This window comes from Trichosurus vulpecula, chromosome 6 (assembly GCF_011100635.1).
Source record: "Trichosurus vulpecula isolate mTriVul1 chromosome 6, mTriVul1.pri, whole genome shotgun sequence".
In the NCBI taxonomy this organism is placed as follows: Eukaryota; Metazoa; Chordata; class Mammalia; order Diprotodontia; family Phalangeridae; genus Trichosurus; species Trichosurus vulpecula.
In genome coordinates, this window is record NC_050578.1 from 160,182,312 (window position 1) to 160,206,319 (window position 24,008).

Genomic DNA, 24,008 nt, shown 5'->3' on the forward strand with positions numbered 1-24,008 from the left:
AAAAATGAGGCCATTCCCCAAGCACACCTTCTTCTCTCCAACACTGCATCTCACATCACTCAGATGCCTTCTGCTGCCATCTCCTCCTTCATCGAGGTGTCACCAAAGTATCCCTTCTTGCCTTCTTCCACATGCACAAGTGATCCTCCCATTATCTCTAGCATATTATGCCCTCTATCATCCCTACAATGTCACTAATCTTCCTCATTTCTTCTCTTTCTCCCCCTCCTTCTCTCTCTTGCTCTCTTTCTCTCTCCCCTTCCCCCTTCTTTCCCCCTCCCTCCTTTCTTCTCCCTCTCTCCTTCCCTCTTCCTTTTTCCCTCCCTTTCTCTTCTTCCCTCTCTCTCTTTCTTCCTCCTCTCTCCCTCTCCGTCCCTCCTCCTCTACCTCCCTCTCCTTCTTTCTTTCTCTCCTTCCCCCTTCCTCTTTCTCTCCTTCCTTTTCTCTCTCCCTCCCTCTTCCTCTCCCTCTCTCTCCTTCCTTCCTCTTTTTCTCTCCTCCTCCCTCTCTTGCTCTCCTTCCTCCTTCCTTCTCTCCTTTCCCCTTCCTCTCTTTCTCCCCCCCCTTGCTCTCCCTCTCCTTCCTTCTCTGTCCCTCCCTCTTCCTTTCTCTCTCCCTCCCTCTCCTTCCTTCTTTCTCTCCTTCCCCCTCCCCCTCTCTCTTACTCTCCCTCCTTCTGTCTCTCCCTCTCCTTTCTGCTCTCTCTCCCCCCTCCCTCCTTCTCTCTGTCCCTCCCTCTTTCTCTCTCTTCCTCTTCCCCCCCATCTCTCCCTCCTTCCCCCTCCCACTGCCCCCCAACTCTCTCTCCTTCCTTTTCTTTCTCTCGACTGTACTACACTGCCACTCAGTAGCCAAGCAGTAGTCTCAGTTTCCACTTCTGTAAAATGAGAGAGCGAGGTCAATGTAAGCCCAGGTTCCCTTCCAGCCCTAACATTTCTAGCACCCTTAAGAGCCACTGAGAAAAGGAAGGGCCCTTTAAGAGGCACGCATGCGCAAATCTCTCCACTTTCTTTTCCCAGGAATTTACGGGCTGGGGTCGTAAGGGATCACGTGAGCGCAGCAGCGGATCGGCACTTTACGGCTGAGCCTATGGGAGCTCGGGAAAAAGAGGCTCGCTTCACGTGATCGGCGGGCGCGGGGTCTCTGCGAAGCTGAGGGGAATGGAGGCGGAAGAGGAGGTGTCACTACGGTGGCTGGAGAAGCTGCCCGCGGAGCTCGGGCCCAAGGTGAGGAGAAGGAGGCAGTGCCCCGCAGGGCTTCCCGTCGCATCCCCAGCCGTTGCCCTTCTCTTTCTCGGCGGTATGGGAGTGAAGGGGGAGCTCGGAGGAGCGGGAAGCCGAGTAGGCCGCAGCGCGGTGTCAGCTGAGATCGGCCCCCGCCCCGCCCCCTGCCCGTTATAGTCCTCCCAAGGACTGTCATAACTCAGGTGACCGTATTTTGCAGAACAAATATTAGGTTGAGTCTGACAAGAAATATTCCTTTAGCAAAAGTTTTTCTTTTTTGTTTTTGCAAAGTTCATTTTTTTTTTCCATGAAATGGGCTTGTCCAGAAGGGGTTGAATCAGAAAACCCGTGAAGTTAGAAGTCTGTTGTTAACGGAGCTCTATGATTCTCTGAAACGTTGTCTATCCGTGTCACGCGTATCACATTTTTAGTAAGGGGTACTCTGTCTGCTGGATCCTGAAATAATAAATGCTAGCTGCTTAGATGTCCCAATATCAATCCTCGTTTTTTCTCCATCATTTGTAACAAGATAGCTGCTGTGTATTTCACTAGATACAGACATGGATATATGGAGTCAAAAATGTTTTATGAACCAGTGGTGCTTCATAGTTTTGAAGGGATTGGGGAGGAGAACAGGGGCCACTTCTTTTGTTATTTTAATTGGGTTCCTGGTAGTGGCAACGTTTATACTCTGGGCTTCTTACATCTGTCACGTATATAATTAGTTTTAATTCGTAAATGCCTGCTGTAAAAGAGCGTAAAAGAATTGGATTAAACTTTGGTTATTTGGGGAACAGATGTGGATGTTGACATTATAGACAATATAGTTAGGAGTCTAGAGATATTTGAAGACAAGAGGTTGAAGAAGTGGTTTGAATTTGATAGTTAATGAGTTACTGTAAGACTTTATCTCTAATGAGGGAGCTTTCATAAAAAGAAGATACTTTAGTAAAGCAGCCCCATAATCTGTAGGATAAGATCAGAAATGAATTTCATATATTTGTCACCTACTTTTCAGGTTTTTAGAGAAGTAACATTTCTAGAATGTTTGAAACATTTGAATAACTTTTCAGTAAACCAAAATTATATGAAAATGTTTAGATTTTGAATTGTTATAACATTGACTACTTTTGCTAGAATATGTGAGTGCTATAGTAAAAGCAAATATATTAATCCAATTTAATGAAATAATATCCCCCTCTCCTTTTCTTTACAGCTTCTTCACAAAGTAATTGATGGCATTTGTGGCCGTGCTTATCCTCAATTTAAGGATTATGACAATATTTGGAATTCAACAGAGTGGATTAATGTCCTGGAAGATGTATCCAAATTTTTCAAAACTGTCATTGGTAAAAATAAAGATTTTGAAAAGGTAATCACACCTCAAATTAGTCTTTTTGCAATAAACACCTTAAGAGTTTTTTGACTGAATTCTACAACAATTTATGATGCACTGTGATATTTATGCCATCCTTGATGTATGTCTATGACATAGTAAAATCTCATGAATTCAGCGTAATTAGGAAGGCCATGCTGATAATAAAATTTTGAATGATAAAATATTTAAAAATTAATACCTTTACTAGTTTTTCAGTAGCTTAGGATGTAGCTCTTCTGGGTTAGATATCTTGAACTCATCAGGGTCAACTAGATGCTCTCTTACTGTCTATTTAACTTAGGAAGATCTTCCTTGTTAGAGAAAATGTCAGCCAAAGAAGAATTGAATAGCTCTGCCTTCTTTTTGTTAGTTATCACTGCCCCATCCCCGTGGAGGAGCAGGCTTTTTTCTTCTTTGAGCCTCCTGTTTTCCCCAGTACAGCTTTAAAAACAAAAATGAAAACCTTTTTGTTATCTTTACTTTTCTCCATCAGCCTTAGCTCATTCTGAGCTTTAGTACTTCTGACACTATTGTTACAGGTTCATTCTGCAAGATATAATGTATCTTTTATCATCCTTATTTTATACATAGCCAGTTTCTTCTACTAGATTGGAAGCTCCTTAAGGGTGATGGATGTGTGTGTTACTCATTTTTGTATCCCCTAAAGTACGTGATACAAGGTTTATAAAAAGTATATGCTCAGGAAATGTTTAGACCTATTTATTTCTTAGTTTATTGGTTCACAAACTATCCCCAGCTCGCAGGCATTTCGGAGTAGTACTCAAACTTGACTATTGCTCATTAAGTTTTTGATAGCAGAGGATGAAGCAATGGGAGGCAACCACTTTGCCAGAACTTGGAATTTTCATACATTCTACTTAGGTTTAATTTTCATGTGTTTAAGATTTTACTTTGTTGGGGGCAAATAGATAAGAACAAATGGATTGTAATATTTAGAGCTAGAAATATCCTTTGTGGTCATCTAGCTCAGTCTCCTCATTTTATAGATGAGGAAGCTGAGACCCACAGAAGTTGTGACTTTCCCAGGGGCACACAGGTAGGAACTAGAAGATCTGGGATTTAACATCAGGTACTTTGATTACAAATCCTATGTTCTTTGAACTTGAGGCAGAAACTTGAAGAACAAAAATTTTTATATTTTCTAAGTGGCTGGTTGTGACTTCTTCATTTGCAAATTTGAACACCCTGGGTATGGAATAAAACTTTTGTTTCTAAAAACTACTGGGAAAAATTATAAATTTTGAAAATAATCAACCAGAATTATTCTGATTATGTCATATTAACCATTATCAACTATGCTGTTTTACTTTGCCTTTCAATGTACATTCTATTTTTAATTTTAAACATTTAAAAAAATTTTCATAGGTGATTGAACAATTGAATCACTTAAGCTCTGATCATCAGAAAACAATCATGAAGTGTTTGAAAAGCCGGAAGGATGAAATTAGAAAAGCTCTCTTAGGAGAAATAATTGCCATTTCCTCTGCTCAATTACAGGATTTTGATTGGCAGTTAAAGGTAAGAGTATATAACTGTGATTGTATATGTTTAAATTATTTTTTTTCATCACTTAAACATTTAGTAAAATTGCTCTCTCTTCCTTTTTATAATACACATCTGAAGCACATTATTTTTAGAACATGTTTAGGTAAACTAATTTTTTGAAATCTATCTTTTAAGTCTTAAATAGAAGTATTTAATTAAATTTAAAATAGTCAAACACATGCATTGCAGTCCTAACTCAGAACAGCGTGAGTTAGATTACTAAAATACTTACACCTCATAAATATTAGGGAAGTGGTATGTGGTTTGTTGCTCTAGGGAGTAGTTCTAAGGAGCTCTCCTTAATGTAGGTATTTTTTAAGGTTCTGGCCTTGGCCATTTTTCTCTTCATATATCCTCTTTCTGGCAACGGCTGAACTCTTAACTTTGTGTATGTGGTTTCTAAGTCTACGTCTCTAGCTTCTGAGTCGTATCCTACATCTTCAACTGCCTATAGGACATATGCACCTGATTGTCTGGTATCTCATACTCAACATGGCTAAAACATTATCTTTCCCTCTAAACCTGTTCTTCTTGGTTTCTTTTTGTGGCATCACTATTGATTCAATACCTTGTGCTCAAAATTACCCTTCTTTCTCTGTCTTCTTTTATCTGAGGAAAACCTTTAAGGCCTGACAGCCAGATTGGAATTTGTCTCCAAACATTCTTTGCATTAACTTTCATGGTTTTGCTCCTACTTTTTTCCAGTCTTTGAAATGTTTTTTCTTCCCTCTTGCCTGGAATGGGCAGAATTTAAGTACTTGTGATTTGTTTTTTGAGTAAAGTCTTTGTTACCATTCTGTTCAAAAGTACCGTAATAATTTCCAATAGGAAATGATATTAGAGATTTCTGAAGTAGGATTGTAGTACTGTTGAATCTCTACCCAATTAAAATGCTACATCCTCCATGAAGTTTCTCTGAGCCTCTGATCTTTTACCCTTGATTCTACTGTAGTACTTTGTTTTATTTATGCCTTTCTAGTGCATTTAACATACAATATTATGTATTTAGTTATCTATGTGTCTCATATCCCTGTTAAACTGTAAATTTCACGAGGACAATGATTGTTTTTTTATACAAACTTTGCATATCTCAGTGCCTGGGAAAGTTCTTGGCCCTTTTCTGAAACACTCAAACTTAATTTTGTGTTCTGTCTAGTCAGCCAGTAAACATTTATTAAGCATCTATTATTTGCCAGGCACAGTGCTAAGTGCTGGGGATTCAAAGAAAGGCAAAAGACAGCACCGCTCTTAGGGAACTCACAGTCTAGTGGATGAGACAATAGGAAAACAAGGATGTACAAACAAGATATAAACAGGATAAACTGGAGACGATCAGTAGAGGGAAGGCATTAAAAGGAATTGGGAAAGGCTTTTATTAGAAGGTGGGATTTTAGCTGAGACTTGAAGGAAGCTAGGAGGCAGACTTGAGGAGTGAGAAAGTTCCAGATTTTGGGGACAGCCAGTAAAAAAGCCCAGAGTTGGTAGATGGAGTGTTTCCTTGGAATAACAGTAAGGAGGCCTTTGTCATTGGATCAGAGACTACATGATGCAAATCACTAGCCATCCTGTATGGTTTTTGTCCCTGTACTCACATAAATTTGCTGTAGGGAAACCCACTCAACATTCTAGGGGCTTCCTCACGTTTTCATGATATTGCATGACTTGAGCTCTTAACCTATTATCCCTCACTCTCACTTTCTTTTTCATTTATACATTGCCTCTGTGGTATCACTGACCATGTGCCTCTCCATTGTCCTCTGTGTGATACTTATTTTTTAGCTCTTGAGATGCTACAGTGTTCTATAACACATCTATAGCGTGGCGCCAGTAGAATATTGGTATTAAAAAAAATTATCTCTTTATTTCTGGGAGTTTGGAGCCGTTAAGTGAGCTTTGCAATTAGTTGAAAGCAATCTATCCTGCTCTCATTGAATTTTGGTTCCATCTTGTCCATTTATACTGTCTGTCACACACACACACACACACACACACACACACACACACACACATTCTCTCTCTGTCTCTCTCTTTCTCTCTCTCTCTCTGTCTGATGTATGAGTTCTTTAGGTCTTTTAGTTATCTAGAAGTCCTGTTTTGTGAAATAGGCTGCCTTTTTCCACTGGGTTTTTCCTGTGTGAGTGGTTAAGTCAAATTCTGGAGTGGTTGCTGATCTCTTGTATTTGCTACATCTTTCAGTCACTTGTGTGATAGTAAAAATCTGGATCGCTTTACAATATTGCTTGGGAAAGCTTGACTGTCCCCACTAATGCCCTTTTAGACAGTACCTTTGATGCATGCATTCCTGATTCTCATACAAAATTTATGTAAATGGAAAAGTAGTAGGTAGTAGTAGATGTTTTCTCAGTAATCTTTTCAGGGGGGGAGTAATTAATAAGGTCTGAGGCTTTTTCTATACTTTCAGTATCTTTCCTTTCTTCAGATAACCTTGTAAATTCATTTCATAATGCCTTCATAATTGGGTTACCTCTGTCATAGATTTGACCATTAGTCTGATCCAGCTGGTTTTTCTGTCTTTGTTTTCTTTGGTGCCATTTCTAATTCCTCTAAGCACATCTAGGGTTGTGACATTAGAATCCAAGAACGGTGGCTCTATTGACTTCAGTTGTGAAAATAATTTATTTTAGTAATCCTGGAAGGTCATTTCTGTTTTCTTCATTGCCCTCTATCCATTTTCATCCTTAAATGCCCTTGAAAGGCCTACTTAATTGGGTTTCTCTGGAAGCTTTATTAAAGCTGATTTTACAAAGGAGTATAGTCTAAACTAGTGGTACCATATCTTTGCACTTGGCAAATAAGTCGACTTTGCATACTAAAGGTCTTTTTAAAATTCTTTTGGTTTTCTTGTTTTGGCCTGGGATTTACACTGACTAAATATATATATATATATAAAATTATTATAATCTGGGTCTTTTCTTCTGTTTATTACCCAATTTTCAATATCAGTCTTTTTTTGCATCATGTCATTGCCCACCCTATTCCTTTCTCTCTTTAAACTTAAAGCTTTGAATTTTCCTGAAATGAGTCAGTGGAGATAGCTGATGCATCAGTGATGAGTCATATTCTGTTTGTTAAAATATAATCAGTTTCACATTAATGTTATTATTTTCATGACCAATACCTGCCAGTTCTTTTCTTGAAGAAAATATTAATGTTTCATATAGTTAGGAGGCTTCTTTATAGCCTTCAAGTCTTAGCCTCTCTCATTCATTTTTTCCAGTTTGTTTATTTTTATCCCTACATATTCCTGTGTTTGCAGTGAAGTTGCCAAATATTAATTAAATTTGAAGGGTCTTATCAAATTCTTTGTAGAGTTTTTGTACCTCTTTGTCTTCTGTAATAGCTATTAGTTAATAGGCTGCAGTTATTTGCATAGCGATTGTTTTGCAAATACCAATGAGGACTGCTTTTCAAGATCACCAAATGTCCCATAAGATGGTTCTTACTGCCTGGAAGTACATGATCTAACAAATTCTACCAGTTCCTTCATTTCTCTTTCCAAGAGAATCTGTGAGTCATTTTTCCATTTAGCCATGACTTATTTTTTTCTTCTGGTTTCGCTAATAACATAAATGTCAGAATTGCTGCGATTCAGTTGCAAAAATAGGCATGCCTGTTTGTTGAAGATTGGAGAAGATGTCACGTTTAGAGTGCTGTTAGCTAAGTCAAAGTCTATATGTGGCTTAAAACCTGCAATTTTTACCATCACCTAGCATTATCCCTACAAAAGCAGAAGTCATTTTGTAGTACTGAGGGCCATTTTGTATTTATTTTTGTTTCATGAGTTCCCATGACCAAAGACTTAAAAGATTTCAAAGGGAGAGGTTCCTAGGGATGAGCCTTTTCATACTTATTTAGGTTGGTCTTCAGAAGTCAGATTAAGGCCTCTGCTACACTTGAACCCTTTCTAGCCTTTGGAAGCTGCCCAAACTGGTGTTTGGTTGGGCTGGCCTGGCCTTTAAGAACCCATGGTCACCTTCCACACCAGGATGAAGCATCAAACTAAGACTAGGCACTTAATAATCGTTGAAGGCAGAAAAGAAAGTAAGCTGTCATCTACCTGTTGATTAGTTAAGCCTCATGCTTGTGATTTTACATGGATTGATTCATCTATTTCTTGTATTTTCTTCTACACTTCATAGCAGATAAACTCACCCTCTAAAAATATGCTGTTCTATTAGGCTCAAAATGGATAATTAATAGTCTTGTTTGATTTTTTTTCCCCTAACTACTCTGTTCTTTATTTTAAATAGCTTGCTCTCTCTAGTGATAAGATTGCCACGTTGCAAGTGCCACTTCTGAACCTTGATCTAGACGTAAAGGAAAATGGTGACGTTAAACAATATTCTGTTGAAATGAATAAAGAAGAACTGCAGAATTTAATAAATTCATTGGAAGCAGCTAATAAGGTATTGTCATGTTGTTGAACAGTTTTGTGTTTAAATTTGTTTATGTGTTTTAATCTTCAGAGTTTTATTATACCTAGAGCAGCATGAGTAAAATATGGTTTTGTTTTTTATTATTTTCTGTATTTTTCTTTAATATTTTATATCAATAGTTGGAAAAGGGTTTTGTTGACAAGTAATCTGCTGCTTTGGAGTTAAGAAATGAATTAATAACTGTGGGTTATACACATACATATAAAATTTTACTAATACTATACTATAAAATTAATTCTGAGCACAATTTGTCAGATCTGTCCTTGTTTGATTTTGGTGCCTATTCAAAATAAAACCATGCATTTTTAACTTTAGGATTTATTATTATTGCATATTATTCTTATAGATGGTACTGTAGCATTAAAGAAAAGTGTCTACCATCCATCTTTTAATTGGAAAGTGAGCTAAAATGACTCTGGAAGCACTCCATTTGGAAAACATTTAGCTTTTATTTCTTTCTTTCTTTTTTTTTTTTTTTGCTTTTTGGCAGGGCAATTGGAGTTAAGTGACTTGCCCAAGGTCATACAGCTAGTACATGTGTCAAGTGTCTGAGGCCGGATTTGAACTCAGGTCCTCCTGACTCCAGGGCCGGTGCTCTACTCACTGACACCTAGCTGCCCCAAGCTTTTATTTCTTAAAGTAGAATTAGGATAAAATAGCATACTTAAGATGGTACTTTATGAGCACTTTATATTCACAGTTATGCTAATGTTAAGTAACAATAGTAACTTAATAGATTTGTTTTTGTAGTCTGTCATGTTATACATAATTATAATAGTATTTTTTTATCTGTTATATTTAGATGTGGACTTATATAGTCAATGTATAGCAATAATTAAATGGCAGAAATTAAGACTGAGGGAAAAATGTATAAATGAATAATTTTATATTTCTGGTGCCTCTCGTTAGTGCTCATCCCCGTTAGGTAATAGCTGTGGTCATGGACTCCACACCACCTTATTATGCACAAACTGCTCCTCCTTGTACCATTCTTGTTACCCTGTCCTTCTCAATTCCTGATAGGCTCCAGCTTTCTTCCTGTGTCCTGTAATGGTCATTGTTTCCTTAACGATAGGTCCATGTGTCTACTAGCAAACCAATGCTTTGCTCTGGTGGTGACTCCACCTCCTGGCTTCCCAACTAGAATCCTACTTCCTGATCCCCTTAACGCTAATGCTGCCTTCCTTCTATTAGTTATCTCCATTTTGTCTATATCTTGTTTACTCATGGTTGTTTGCGTGTTTCCCCCATCACACTGTGAGCTCCTTGAGAGCAGGGGCTGTTCTTTTTCCTCTCTTTGTGTCCCCAACACGTAGCCCAGCGCATGGCAGAAAGTAGGCACTGAATCAATGCTTGTTGATTTGATTTGACTTGACTTTGTGGCTAATAGTGTAGAAAAGCAGAGGCTAATGTTTGTGATATGGAATAAAGGTGATAGAGTAGAAAGACCTGGTGAGCTGGTGGAGTGATTTCATTTTGGGGGTAGGGCTTAGTTTCCTCATCTGTCAGTGAGAAGGAGTCGGACTAGATCAGCTCCCAGAGCTCTCCCAGTACTAACATTCTATGTTTTTAAGTTCCGAGCCACAGGGTTTCTAGGCAGGTCACGGAATGCATTCAACAGCAGTGAAATGACAAGTGAAACTGTCTAGCTATGCTCATCAGCCCAGTCCCTTAGGTGAATGACATATGTCAGTTATCAGTCATGATGGTAGAATGACATAGTTTTTCGTACTTTTTTGTTTCCCACCTTTTACACCAACATCCCATTACAAGACAATCTGACTTTTTTCTTCAATTTGTCTTTTAAGGTCATCTTGCAGTTGAAGTGAGTGGAAATGATGGATATCAGAGTCATCGGCCTCTTACTACTACAACTGAGATGGCAGCAAGAATAGAGTGTGTTCAGAGAACCAGTGGGATGCACTGATATAGTATGCTGATCTGAGAGAGCCACAAAAATGAGATTAGAAAGATGAAAGGATCTATTTGGTTAGGAAAAGCTACTATGGTTGGTGTGAAAAGCATTAAAAAAAAGTAAATATAAAAAATTATAATAGCATTTTATATTTTTAAGACTTGTTTTATGTAGCTTTTTGTAGAGAAATCTTTAGAAACATATGTTTAGAAAAAATACCCTGCCTTTTATACAAAATACATCAAGTTAACATAGACATTCTAAGCACAAATATGTCCCATTTTTTAAAAAGTTTATAAATACTAGTGCCATAAGTGATGGATTAATCATTTTAAATGTGTTTTAAATCTAATTTTAAAACAATGTGATACTCCTTATGTATATGTTTATATCTATGTATGTGTACATATATATACATACACATTATGTATCTGCACACATATATATAGACAATTTATGAATTGTTTTAAAAATATTTCAGAAACAAATTTATAATGTCATGTAGCACTTAATGACTCTATTATTCACGAACTTTAAATCTATATACATATAGGTTCATATTTTTATAGAACCCCAGAGAGAGAAAGGAACCTTAGCTGAACAGGATTCTCCTCTACAATATATTTGACAAGGGAACATCCAGCTTTTGTTTGAAGATCTCTGGTGAGGGGGATCCTCTGACCCCCCAAGACAGACCATTCTCTTTGGACTGCTGTAATTAGAAATCTGCCTTTATGACATCCACCATTAATTCCTAAATTCTCACTCTAGTTAGGCAGAACAAGAGCTGGAGACTTTAAAGGTTATTAGTTTCCTTCTGAAATTGTAGGGCCCTGAACTGAGCACAGTATTACCAACATGACATGAGAATCTCGACTCACTGTGGCACAATCCCCTTTCCCTCTCTGCTTCTCAGTGCCACATAGGAGGACCACATTAGCTTTTGGGCTGTCATATCCAGCTTGATTCATACAGAACTTGCTTTACTCTCCAGATCTCTCTTAGACTGGTTGTTCTCTAGCTGTAGTTCTCCCATTTTGTATTTGTAGAGATGAGGTTTTGAATCTATGTATGACTTAATATTTAATCCTTTTAAATTTCATCTAATTAGATTCAACCCTGTGGTCTAAGCTTGCCAGGATCTGGATACTAACTTTGTCATCACACATGTGAGCCATCTCCCCCAGCTTTCTATTAAATCAGCTGCCTGGATGAGCATGTATTCCCAGGCTTATTGTGCTTGACTCATTTTCACACATTCCATAGTCCAGCCAAATCAGCCTCCTTCCTGTCCTCACACATTTCCTCTGTCTCCCTGCCTTTTGCACAGGCAATCCTGCATGCCAGAAATGGATTCCCTCCTCACCTCTGCCTCTCATCTAATCTCTTTCCTTCCAAATTCACATCATGTCTCCTTCACGAGGTGCTTTCTGATATTTTAGCTGCTGGTGCCCAGTGCTGACTTGGCCTTGTATTTATTTTGTATATGCTTATATATGTACCTCTTTATTCCTTGACAGTGTAAGCTCTTAAAGGGCAGGGGCTGTTTGATTTTTGTCTTTGTATCCCCATTGTCTAGTATGTTGCCTGGGAAACTCATAGGTGCTTAAAAGTAATAATGATGACTGTAGCTACTAGAATTTATGTTGCACCTCTATGTGCCAGGCACTATGGTAAAAGCACTTTACAAATGCTATCTCATTTGATCTTCACAACCACTCTGAGTGGTAGGTGTTATTATTATCTCTGTTTAACAGATAGAGCAACTGAGGCAGACAGAGGTTAAGGGACTTGCCCAGGATCATACAGCTAGTAAGTGTGAGGCTGTATTTGAATTCAGGTTTGTAGGTGTAGAGCAAGAAGGAACTGTGGAGGCCCAGTAGATTAACTCCTTCATGTTTTAGATGAGTCACTTAATAGATACTCAGGTGAGGAGGTGAATTGCTCCAAGTCACAGTGATAAGTGGTAGGTGACTCTGGTGTGCTTCCCACGGCACCACACTGCCTTTCCTACATATAGAAGAGTCCACATATGTGTCAAATGAAACCAAATAGGAAACCAAATTGGGAAAATTCATTAACCACAAATGAAGAAAATATTTAAGGTTTCTTTTTGGTGTGAAATACCTGAGATTTGGCAGCTCTGGATGTATGATCTCAGGTAGTCTGGCAATAAGAATGAAAGCATTCAGTATCTGTATTGTTTGGAGGACAGATGATACTGTAATTTTTGGCATGGTGAATATGTGCTTCATCAGGGACCATCTTACAGAAAAATCAGTTTGTGCCAGTTGTAATCTCTTAAAACAACACGCTAAACAAGAATGTAATATTTTATATTTGCATAGCTTTAGCCGTTTACAAAGTGTTTTCCTACTCAGCACGATACCATGTTGCCTTCTACAATGTTACATTAATTTTGTATAGTACTTTATAATTTAAAAAATCTTTTTTAATAAACATCTATTTGGTCCTTATGATAGCTTTGTGATATAGTCATGCAGTTATTACTATCCCAATTTTACAGATAAGGAATGGTCATATGATTAGAACTCTGGTTTGCTCAGCCCAGTGTTCCAGGTTAGGACAGCTTGTACTTGAAATATTATTTTATAAATTATGTGGAATTCAGTGCATTTTCCTATTGAGGCAGTGTTAGATTCCCATGCCAGCCTCCCAAAAGTTATTTTCATCCAGAATGTAATTTAACTAGAATATTAGTGGTACTAGCTTGAGTTCTGCTCCTGAGAGAAGTGGGTCATTTGGTGTAGGAGTGAGGGTGGGAAAACATAGCTTCCTTTTCTTTTCCTATTCTAAGATTGGCCTCACCAAAATTTTTGAAAGCAAAGTTTATCTACCTTTTTCAAACTCCTTTTCACTGGCCTCCCACCTCCGTGTGTCCTTTTCCTCTGGTGTCCAAGTCACCTGAGCTTCCCTGAGGCCCATAGTCAGAACACTTGCTCTGAGAGGCAGGGCATGTGAGATGCCTTCTCTCCTCATTGAATAATAGGATTTTAGAGTTCGAAGTCACCTCAGAGGTCAAACCCCTCATTTTATAAAGAAAATGATATCCATAAAGATGAAGTGATTTACTAAAACCTAGCAGAGTGTAGTGGGAAGAATGCATGATGTGAGTCAGCAGATACTTAGGTTCAAATCCTACCTCTGACACTTGCTATTTCAACCACCAGCAACCAGACTTCAGTTTCCTTATTTGTGTGAAGAAAAACAACTTTGAAAGCCATGATCAAAGCAGTGGATGATAACGTCAAAAGACTGCTGATGAACCCTACCTCCCGCCTCTTGACAGAAGGTTAATGGACTCAAGATGGAAAAGCAGATATACAGCCTCAGATCTGGCCAATGTGTTGATTTGTTTTGTTAGGACATATTTCTTACAAGGGAAGATGGGGAGGCATGTTAATGGGTAGTGATATACCTGGAAAAAAAAAAAAAGAAAAAACCCCCAGGATCGTAGGTCTAGTGCTCAAAAGGCCCTTGGAGACTATCTAGCTCCCATTCTACCTCCCCGATGTCATCTTACAGATAAGGAAACAGTTCCTTGCCCAGGGTGACCCAGGAACCCAAGTCTCTGACTCCAGAACCAGTGACCCTTCCATTGAATCTTTTATTCCTTTAATAGTAAATAAAACAAAGGGCATAAGAGGACACTACTTTTGTTAACTACCCTGTTTAATATAGAATCATTTTTAAGAAAAAAACTTCATAACAGCCTTCACTTTATATAGAGACAACTGAATGGTGGGTAGGTGGAGTTCTGGCCCTATAGTCAGGAAGACCTGAGTTCAATCCGGCTTCAGATACTAGCTGTGACCCTGGACAAGTCAGTTATAATCTCTGCCTGTTTCCTCAACTATAAGATAGGAATAATAATACCACCTACCTTTCAAGATTGTTGTGAGGATTAAGTGGGATATTTGTAAGATACTTAGCACTGGGCCTGGCACATAGCAGGCACTAAATTCTTGTTTCATTCCTTCCATCTTATGTAGACCTCTGGTTCTTTTATATATTGAAATGTGCAATGATTGTTTTAAAGAAACCTGATGGGGGAAAAACAAAACAAAACAAAACAAAAACCAGTAAAATGAGGAAGTGAAAACCTAGTTCCATGGGGTTACTGTGACAATTAAAGAGATAATGTAAACACTTGACTGTTTCCTTCACTGATTGAGTTTTGCCTGCTAAGATATTGTGGATGATCTTCAAGGGTTGTTATGACTGAAATTTAGCAAGGCTGGTCTTTAGCAAATGGACAGACAGTCTGTCCACTTACCATGTTTGGACCCCTTAGGGTTTGTACTCCCCCAGCAAAGCCATTGAGAACTTCACACTATGAAGCACTAGAGCAGGACTGAATCGTAATCTACTTAAAATTCAAGTAAACATTTTGTTTTCACTGACAGCCCTCAGATTCTTGTTGAAGATGCTGTTATCTTGTTTTCTTTGCTTTCAGACAGCTTTAACAACTAGCAGCGAGGCTTTACAATCATGACACCCTCTCTAATGCCATCCTAATTTTCTCAGCTTTTTCTGAGGCTCTGAGGCCAGTGCCAAAGTAGTTATTTCCTTCCTCCTTCCCCCCAACATAGCAGGTACCCTGTCTTCCTAAATGTGACAAATGCCATGGTTCTTTTAAGGAAATTCTAAATGAGTTAGACAAAGAATTTTATCTTTGAATTCTCATATAAACTCAAACCCACTAACTCTACCATACATTTTCCTTTCTGATGGCTGATCATTTGTTAGCTTAAGCAAGGTAAGTGGAGTAGGAAGGAAATGGAGGGCGGTGGAGGGGAGTAGGTGAGGAAGAGGGTGAAAAGTGGCTGAGTAAGGAGGAAAAGGAGATACTAAAAAGAGAGAAAAAGAGCACATGGCCCTATAGCACTAGACATTCAGAAGTGATTGCCATATGGAAACACAAAAGTCTGATAATTCCACTGTCCAGTATCCCCTTAGCGTTTATGTACCTGCTTTGTAGTAATGTTGAACTTAATGATATGTGGTTTTGGATTTTTTTGTCCATAGTCATTTCAACATGATTGGCTTCTTTAGGGCAGGAACCGTTTCTGATATGCACCTTGACTACTTCCTCTGTTCTGTACATAATGTTATGCCCTCTGGGGTAAATGTTCCATGCTGAATAAATTAATGAAATAGTTCCTTTTATATTATTTGGAAGACTTGTCAGGTCTAATATAAAGGCATGTTGTTGTTGTTTTTCCCCTCTCCAGTGAGAATGCCTGCTTTAATCCCATTAAAAAAAATTGGTTTGGACCTGTGATTTCATTGTTATACAGAACTCCCAGCAAGTAAAACCCTTTTACCAATGCAGATCAATAACCACTCTACAAACTTTAATCTTGCAGAAACATACATTTTTTCCTACTTCTCACTTTAAAACTCAGTAATCACTTACTTCTTTTATTAGTCCTGAAATACCTTTTCTTTTAAACTCAGTTTCTGTCCCCAGCACATTCTTTTGCAATTAACAAATGTTTGCCAAGATCCCAGAATCCATCTGCCAAGTGAAGGATAGATGCATCTGTAGAGCCACCTTGATGAACTATTTTTTGAACCACAAATGAGCCCACACCTTTTGTATGTTCATCATTTTATTATCAACACAATTTTGAAGGTAGGGAGCAGAGCGTGGGTGAGGAGCAAAGAGCGGAGAAGGCGGTGTGGTTAGAATCAGGAGACTGAATGATAAACAGGCCAACCTCTGATACTCATATTTACAGTGGAATGTGAACAAGTCGGATAAATGGACACATCGGTTTTGCACATCATTTTGAGTACAAGACAATTCCATTGACTTTTTTATTCTTTTTTTTCTTTTATAATATGTAAACATATGTGTGTTCTAAAGGAGAATCCAGATGCTTAGAAGGTTTGTGGCTTGAGAAGATTTAGAAAAGCCAAGGTGAAAGTAGAGCAGAACTAAGTTCCTGGAAAATATGCTGGTATCTTCAGTTTTCCAATTGTTGGAGAAGAACGCAAAGAATTATTTCCAAATAAAGGGGTTTGCTTTGTCTTGCATTTTACAACAAAAGTTCACAAATGAGAGATTCAGATTTCTACAACTGCTCGAAGACAACAGACTATAAAAAAGATTCCTGAAAGCTTGCATGTTTTCAACTGCAGTACAAAGTAAGCTTTTCAAATGTAAGCATTTTTTAAAAAATAAAAAAAACCAATGTTTCATTTGTGTTCTTAGGATAAATAAGTGTAACATAAAGTGTACATATTTACAGCAAATTCTACATTTCTGAAGCTGCACAAGGGGTTTGGGAAATACTGCTGATGGTTCTGATGCTAGTCTTGAAAAGTTTTCTGTTCAATCATTTTAGCTCAGCATGTAACACCTTGTGATAGGAAAGCAAAGGAATCAACACCTTACACTAGGGCGAAGCCACAAGACAGGGGAAAGAAATATCGACTGAACTACAGTTCTGTGACTGCTAGAATAGCTTTATGTCCTCAAGTCAATCGAACGAGCGTTTCTTGTGTCCATACCTGATTATATGTCAGGTTGATTGTAATTTGAAAAAGACACAAAGTTGTATGAATGACAAAGAATAGAAAAAAGTCATAAGGACCAAAGGGGGCCAAGAATCAGAGGCCATTTAACAGTTTCTGGTTCTTTGATTCACTGCACTTGAGGGAAACCTATGTCTTAGAATAATTGTATAAATCACAGTCTACAGGTTTTCATGGATATTTTGCACAGAGAGCCTCGGAGACGATGAAGGAATCAAAAGACATACAGACCTTTAGGCACATAAAAAGGAATGACTGTAACTGTTTGACTGTTTTAACGAAATCCCTAACAAAAGGGTAGAATAAAGCACACACTGTATGAAAGTTTGATTTCATGTGTAAAAAGCATCTACAGAGATTCACAAATTTCATTGGACAGGACAGTGGTTGGAATCAGAAAATGCAGCATATACCAATACAAAATAGAAAAATTGAATTATAAAATTAAGTAGTCAACCTGCCCATCCTTGGCATTTGTTCAACCAGTTCCATGTCATAAAAATTTCCCCATGTTTTCAGAAATACTCATTTTGTATTATTTTAACCATTTTTTTTGCAGTGTGACTGGTGTATAAAAAGTATTACTGCAACAATCTTGCTTTTGTAACAAAGCAAATGTGTATGTCAAAAGAGCATTTGTAAAATACTGCAATTTACGTGTCTGTAATTAAACAAATAGGTTCTTCCTGCTGAAAAAATAAACAGATAAAAGGAGTATTTTATTTACAAGAGCCATGTAATACCAATCATGTTATCTATCTAATCTTCTAATAGAGTGTGTGGTATATTAAAATTCATGATTAAGAATCAGCTCTTCAGGAATGGCCTTTCTTGGCTGCTAAGAGGGTACTTTGAATTGTTCAGTAAATTGATTAGTTGAAGATTTTAAAACACTACAGGGAATCAAAATATCTAGCATTCTAGAAATATGTGGCAAGTTTAGCAGAAATGGAATGTTTTCTGAGAACAGAGTCACAACGAGGGATAATAGGGGGCTTTGCTCCAGGGCACTAGAATTTGGAGGGTGCTCACAGCACTTATACTCTTTTGGAAGGTAGATACAACTTGACTTGGTGGTCTCTTTCTCTTCCTCCTTCAAAGGGCATGGTCTGCGGTCACTTCCCACTCCCACCATGCCCCCTTACTTCAATAGAATTCATCTTTTCTTTGTGCATTTTGTGATGCCTACCCCTTGCATAAGAATTGCAAATTATGACTATGTCTAAGAGGCATCAGTGGATCTATCTTCACTCTAGAAGGGTGGCACCTGCTTTAGAAAAACCCAGTTCTTTAGAACAGGACACCATGTTAGTGAAGTACAATAATCTTCACAGGGAGGCTGGTACAAGAAATTTCGTTTATTTGAAGGTGTTAGATGAATCTCCAGAAGTAGTTCACCAACTGTTAGATGGGGCTCCAGAGGCATATTTCATTGCCAGAAGGATACTATGATATCTAGTTTATTATTTAAGAAGATAGATTAACCCTGCCTTCAGAAAATTGATTGATGCCTTTATAAAGGCCCATCACCTCAGGTTGTGTCTAATCAGGCAGAGTCAAGGGGAGAACTGAAATATGGTGAGTTCAAAATGGATAGCTATAATAGAAATTTTCAGTTGATCTTTACTCACCCCAATACATTTTTCCTATCCCTCATCAACACCAGGGTTTTTTTTTTAAATGGGAAAAAACACTTGCCTCAACTTGCTGTTTCACTTTGCCACTGAGCCCTAGAACACAATACTTGGCTTCACATTGGCTACTAGCCTTCCATTATGGCACCTCCACATGCTACCTAATTATCCAAAGCAAAGGAGAAGAATGTGTTTTACTCATTACAAAAAGAGTTCAGAAACTTGACTTTTAAAAAAATTTGATATTTGGACACAGAAAATGACACACTCTTATTTTTGTAATAATTGTCACATGGTGATTAGCAGTTAGGTTGTTTGTAAATAATACGAATTTGCTAGAAAAGAACAAATTATGTAACATATAATTACAGTAAATGTGTGTTTATGTGTGATGTGTGACTGAGAATACTGGGGTAATCTCACTGAATACTAAGGTTTCCGAATCTGAACAATCTCACATATATAATTCTATTCTCCAATGAGTTTAGAGAAAATGAACAAAGGGACTTGTTGGGAGGGCTTTAGGGATATTGCTGCAGTATATTCATAGATGATTCCAGCTGCAACCAGATGCAAGAAGCAAGTTGAGATGAGTTGATTTGATTAGGATTTTGGAAAAGAGGGCATACATTGTACATTGTATCTAGAAGGATTGTAGGTGGGAAATAACAAATAATTGAGAATCTGATCATCTAACAGAAATAAGGTATCTGACTGTCACCCCAAGGTAAATCATTAAAGGGTACAATTACTGTTTTAAAATCTGAATAAATAATTTATGTGACAAGAAAACAGGAAGATTAATAATTAAGGAGCATGTGAGAAAGAATTTTTATTATAGGGCTTCTAGATGAAGTCTTAGGAATGTATCAAGGACCAAATAGCCTCTTGATTAGTTTTCAGGTCTCATAATTATTCTCTGATTACCATCACAGTTAGCAGAGGATATCCCCTGATGTGATCCCCTTAGGATTCATATTGGGGTCACTTTAGTGCTTAATGCCACAAATTACTTGTAGTTCAATCACAACTTTATGAGCAGGTAATCTATGAAGCGAGGCTTTGGTTGACCAAGGGAATAAAATTAAACAAGGGGAAAAAAATAGAACAAAATTCATCTAAGAGGGCACGTGGTATCTGAAATTATGAGCTGATGGCGGCCTCAACAGGGCAGTCCGGCCATTTCTTTGCATTTATGCCACCCATGGCAATTATTTAAAAAGCAACTTCTGATATTCCAGCAAACAAAGGGCAGTATCCAAGAGCCACCCTACTCTTCTTCCTGTCCTTCAGAAGAGCTATTGTAAATATATTCTGGGACAACTAATACTCATTTATGCAAATAGGAACTGTAGACACTCAGTCAACATTTATAGACCATTACTCTGTAGGATACAGATAATTAGAAGACAGGGCCTTTACCTGAAGTTCCTTCCAGCTCTGAATCACATAATCCCTTAAAGAGTTTAGACTGAATCATTGCCAAATTGCAATTTTTTTTATTCTTCCCCACTGTTTCTTTATCACACACTCAGAAGCGACTATTTCCAACTTATGGCCCCTATTCTTTCCTTAGCATTCCAAGAGGATATCACTTCCTGCTCTACTGAGAAAACTAAGGCTATTTCTTATGACCTCTTTCATTTTCCCTATATCACACCTCAATACCTCTCTATTTTCACTGTCTTCTTCTTTGCCTTAGTCTCAGAGGAAGAAATAGCACTTCTTATTTCTAAGACTAACCTCTTTACTTCTCCCTCCTCCATACTTCCCTATTTCTGTTGAATAGGAAACCAGTCACCTAGATTCATAACCTCTAAAAATGTCAACTCTTCGTTTCCCTCACCCCACCATAACCAATCGTATGCCAAGTTCTATGGATTCTACCTTGACTACATCTCTCCTGTCCCCATCCCCTTCTTTATTTACATGGTCACTAATTTAGAATTTTGTCACCTCTTATCTGGACCATTTGAGCTCCTTTCCTTTAGCTTATTCCTTCTATAATCCTCCCTGCCAAAATAATTTTCCGAATGCACTGTTCTGACCATGTTATCCCCTTACTCAAAAATCTTTACTAGGTCCCTATTGCCATTAGGGATGGCATTTAAGGCTCTCCACATCTGAATCTGACTTACTTTTTCAGTTTTATTATACGTGGCCTCTCTTTATAGACTTTGTTCGGAAGGATGTATGTCCCTTAAAGAACAAGAATCATCATCCCCCTCTCTCCCTGCCCCCAAATTTGGATTCCCAGGACCTCATATAATACCTTGCACACATTTGGTGCTTAAGAAATACTTGTTGAAATGAACCGTATTTATTAAGATGAGTAGTTACAGGGTCAGGAAAATGTGTAAAGAAAGTTTAGGCCAGAATAATAAAAACGAAGAACTGCCAAACTTAAACCTTGATATTTGTTAGTTATGGAACATGGAAAGATAAATATTGAGGCTTGGAAAAAATAGAACAATATCGACAAATCTAGTAATTGCCCAGATGTTAGGTAGTGTGATGTAATGGAAATCCCACTGGATTTGGGATCTGAAGACCCTGGTCCAAATCCTGTTTTCCCTACTCATTAGCTGAACAACTTTGGGTAAATTACTTAATTTCTCAGTGTCTTGGTTTCTTCATCTGTATAAAGCATAAGTAAGAGTTTGGACTCAATTATCTTTAATTAACCTACTAGTTCTGAAGATCTATGATTTTAGTGATGGAAGGGGCCTGACAGATCATCTGGTTCTCCCTCTCCTTATTTTCCAGGTGAGCAAATAGACCCAGAGAGATCAAAGAACTTGCTCCCAAGAACTCACAGTTAATAGTGGCAAGGCCAAGACTCAAACACAGATCCTCTGAGTCCCAAAGTTCAGTGCTCTTTCCAATATGCTATGCTGCTTCTCTACTTACATGGATATGTAGGACTTAGAGATTTCATCAAATTATAGATTTTTAGAGCTGGAGATCATCTTAGCCCAACCTCTTCATTTCACGGATGAGGAACTCAAGGCCCACAAACCATTGTGTTTTATTCTAGGTCAAAAATGTATTTAGTGGAAGATCCACTAAATCCAGGTTCTAGTTTTCTTAATTCCCACTCCAGTGCTTTTTCTTCGACATATCACCTCCCGTTTAAGTCTTGAAATTATTTAACTTTTTATAAATGTGTTACTTATATTTATGTATGACTTGGTAAGAGCTACTACAAGGTTGGGGAGAAAGGGACATGGCATAGAACATAGGCCTAGTCATCTGTGAAGGACAAGATTAAAATTAGTATTATATCTGCCAGTCTAATGGGAAAAGATAAAGCATTTAGTGACAGTAATGTATACCATTCTTGAAGAATTAAGATAGGAAGGAGTAAATTATTCAGACCAAAATTTGTCATAATTAAATTATGGATAGATATAGCATTATTTCACAGTACTATTTACATATATGAAATTGCTGATTCAAGGTGAGGTTGTCATAGAATCATTGGGTTAGAGATAGAAGGAACCTCAGAGGGAATATCTGTGTGGACATTTCAGCAATCTGGTATAAATCCCATGGGTCCCCATAGACTTAGTGTAGGGTAAGCAAGGATATTCCCACTTAATTTGGAATTGGACTGAAATAGGAGGTTTCTTAACACACACACATATTCGAGGAGGTGGGCACTCCTCATATATGTAGAAATACACAGAAATAATATGGAAGAGAATGGCTGTGGTAGTGACTAATGTAGTCCCGCATGCCACCCCCCAAAGGTTTTAAAAGTAGCTACTTAGAGTATAAGGCAACTGAGGCAGGAGTCTGAGGAGATTTTTTAAAAAGCCTTTTTTTTTTTGGTGAAGACTATGTATGACTAGAAGATATCCAAACCTGATGAAGTAAAGATGCTCATGGGTTGAGTTGTAAGATACTTTCTGAAAGCTGGGAATGAGAAAAAAGAAAAAAAATCCCCTTAGAAAATAAGTCTTTTCAATCATGTTACCTGAGGCGAAATGAAACAAATTCCAGACAAGGAACTGGTACAGGAAAGATGATCTCAGAAAGGAAATGCTTTATAGAAGCCAAGTGGATTAAATATGCATATATAGTTTTAAAATTTCAATAATTGGCATTCAGAAAAAAAAGCCATGCCTGGAAATATATCTCCCTCCTCCCTTTAATGGTTTCTTAGCATGGGAATGAAAAGTGGGGTGTCACAAGATACCCCTGCTTGTATACCCCTCATAAAAAAGCGGGGTGTTAACCATTGGTGCCCTTGGGTACTCTCCAGCTTCTATCAGTGATGGTTTTGATCTTGTGACCATGTCTACCTGAGGCAAATATACTGTTATTTGGATGTTCAGTTTTGATTGTCTATGTGGCAGGCAAGGCAGGCAGATTTGTTGCATGAGCATAGTTGTCCTGCCAAACTGGACCACAAATTCAACCACCTTCCCCCCACCTCCTCATAGCTTACCCTACTAACTTTTCTGATGAGCTTTTATTACTCCAGGATGAGGACAGATATATGTTAGGGGGCAGGGTAGGCCAGAAACTACTATCTTCTTTGGATATGAATAACCTTTGGATATGAAAATTCAAGGAGAAAGAAAAAATGAAAATCATCTTTAGTCTTAGCATCCTTATAGCCCACAATTATTATCTTATTAAATTTTTATGTTTAAATACCTAGAAAAATCTAAGCAGTTTTCGGATTGTATAGACCGGTTGAGAACTGACAGCTGTCAATCAATCTGAGTTCCCTTTATATACCCTCATCGAGGTAGAGTCAAAATGCATTCCTCTAAATCTTTCCTTCACATGCCAAAAAAACTTGTTATGACAGAGATGTAACTGGATACGGAAATTATGTGGAACCTTAGATCATCCAACCCCTTTATTTTACAGAAAAGGAAACTGATCCCCACTCGGGGGAAGTGACTTTCACTGGGTTACATGGTAAACCCTAGATTGGAACTCAAGTCTTCTATCTCTAAATCTATTGCTTTTTCTATGATACTACAAAAACAGATACATTCAAATAGTGCATTTCTCTGGAACGAGCATCTCCATTGGGGCTTGGATGGATTACAGGACCACAGACAACTTCTCATCCATCTTTTCTTATGACTGGATTATCTAGTTTGTGGATACCTTTGGATCTGTATGGATTCCACATCCTTTTCTTCTCTTCCCTTTTCTTCTGTCTTTGAGCATTTAACATTTTATTATCAATCCTAGTGAAACTTTTATAAAGATAGTAAGAAAAACCAAAAGGTTTTAGAAAACTAAAAG

At 37.9% G+C, this 24,008-nt stretch overlaps 1 protein-coding gene across 1 annotated transcript; it reads left to right on the forward strand.

Moving 5' to 3' along the window:
* The first annotated feature begins 1,019 nt into the window (after window positions 1–1,019).
* COMMD8 (COMM domain containing 8) lies at window positions 1,020–14,709 on the forward strand. The gene is made up of 5 exons (XM_036763514.1): window positions 1,020–1,226; window positions 2,440–2,595; window positions 3,988–4,140; window positions 8,439–8,594; window positions 10,433–14,709. The coding sequence occupies exons 1-5, from the start codon at window positions 1,161–1,163 to the stop codon at window positions 10,451–10,453; spliced, it is 552 nt and encodes a 183-aa protein (XP_036619409.1). The 5' UTR covers window positions 1,020–1,160; the 3' UTR covers window positions 10,454–14,709.
* The last annotated feature ends 9,299 nt before the right edge of the window (window positions 14,710–24,008 follow it).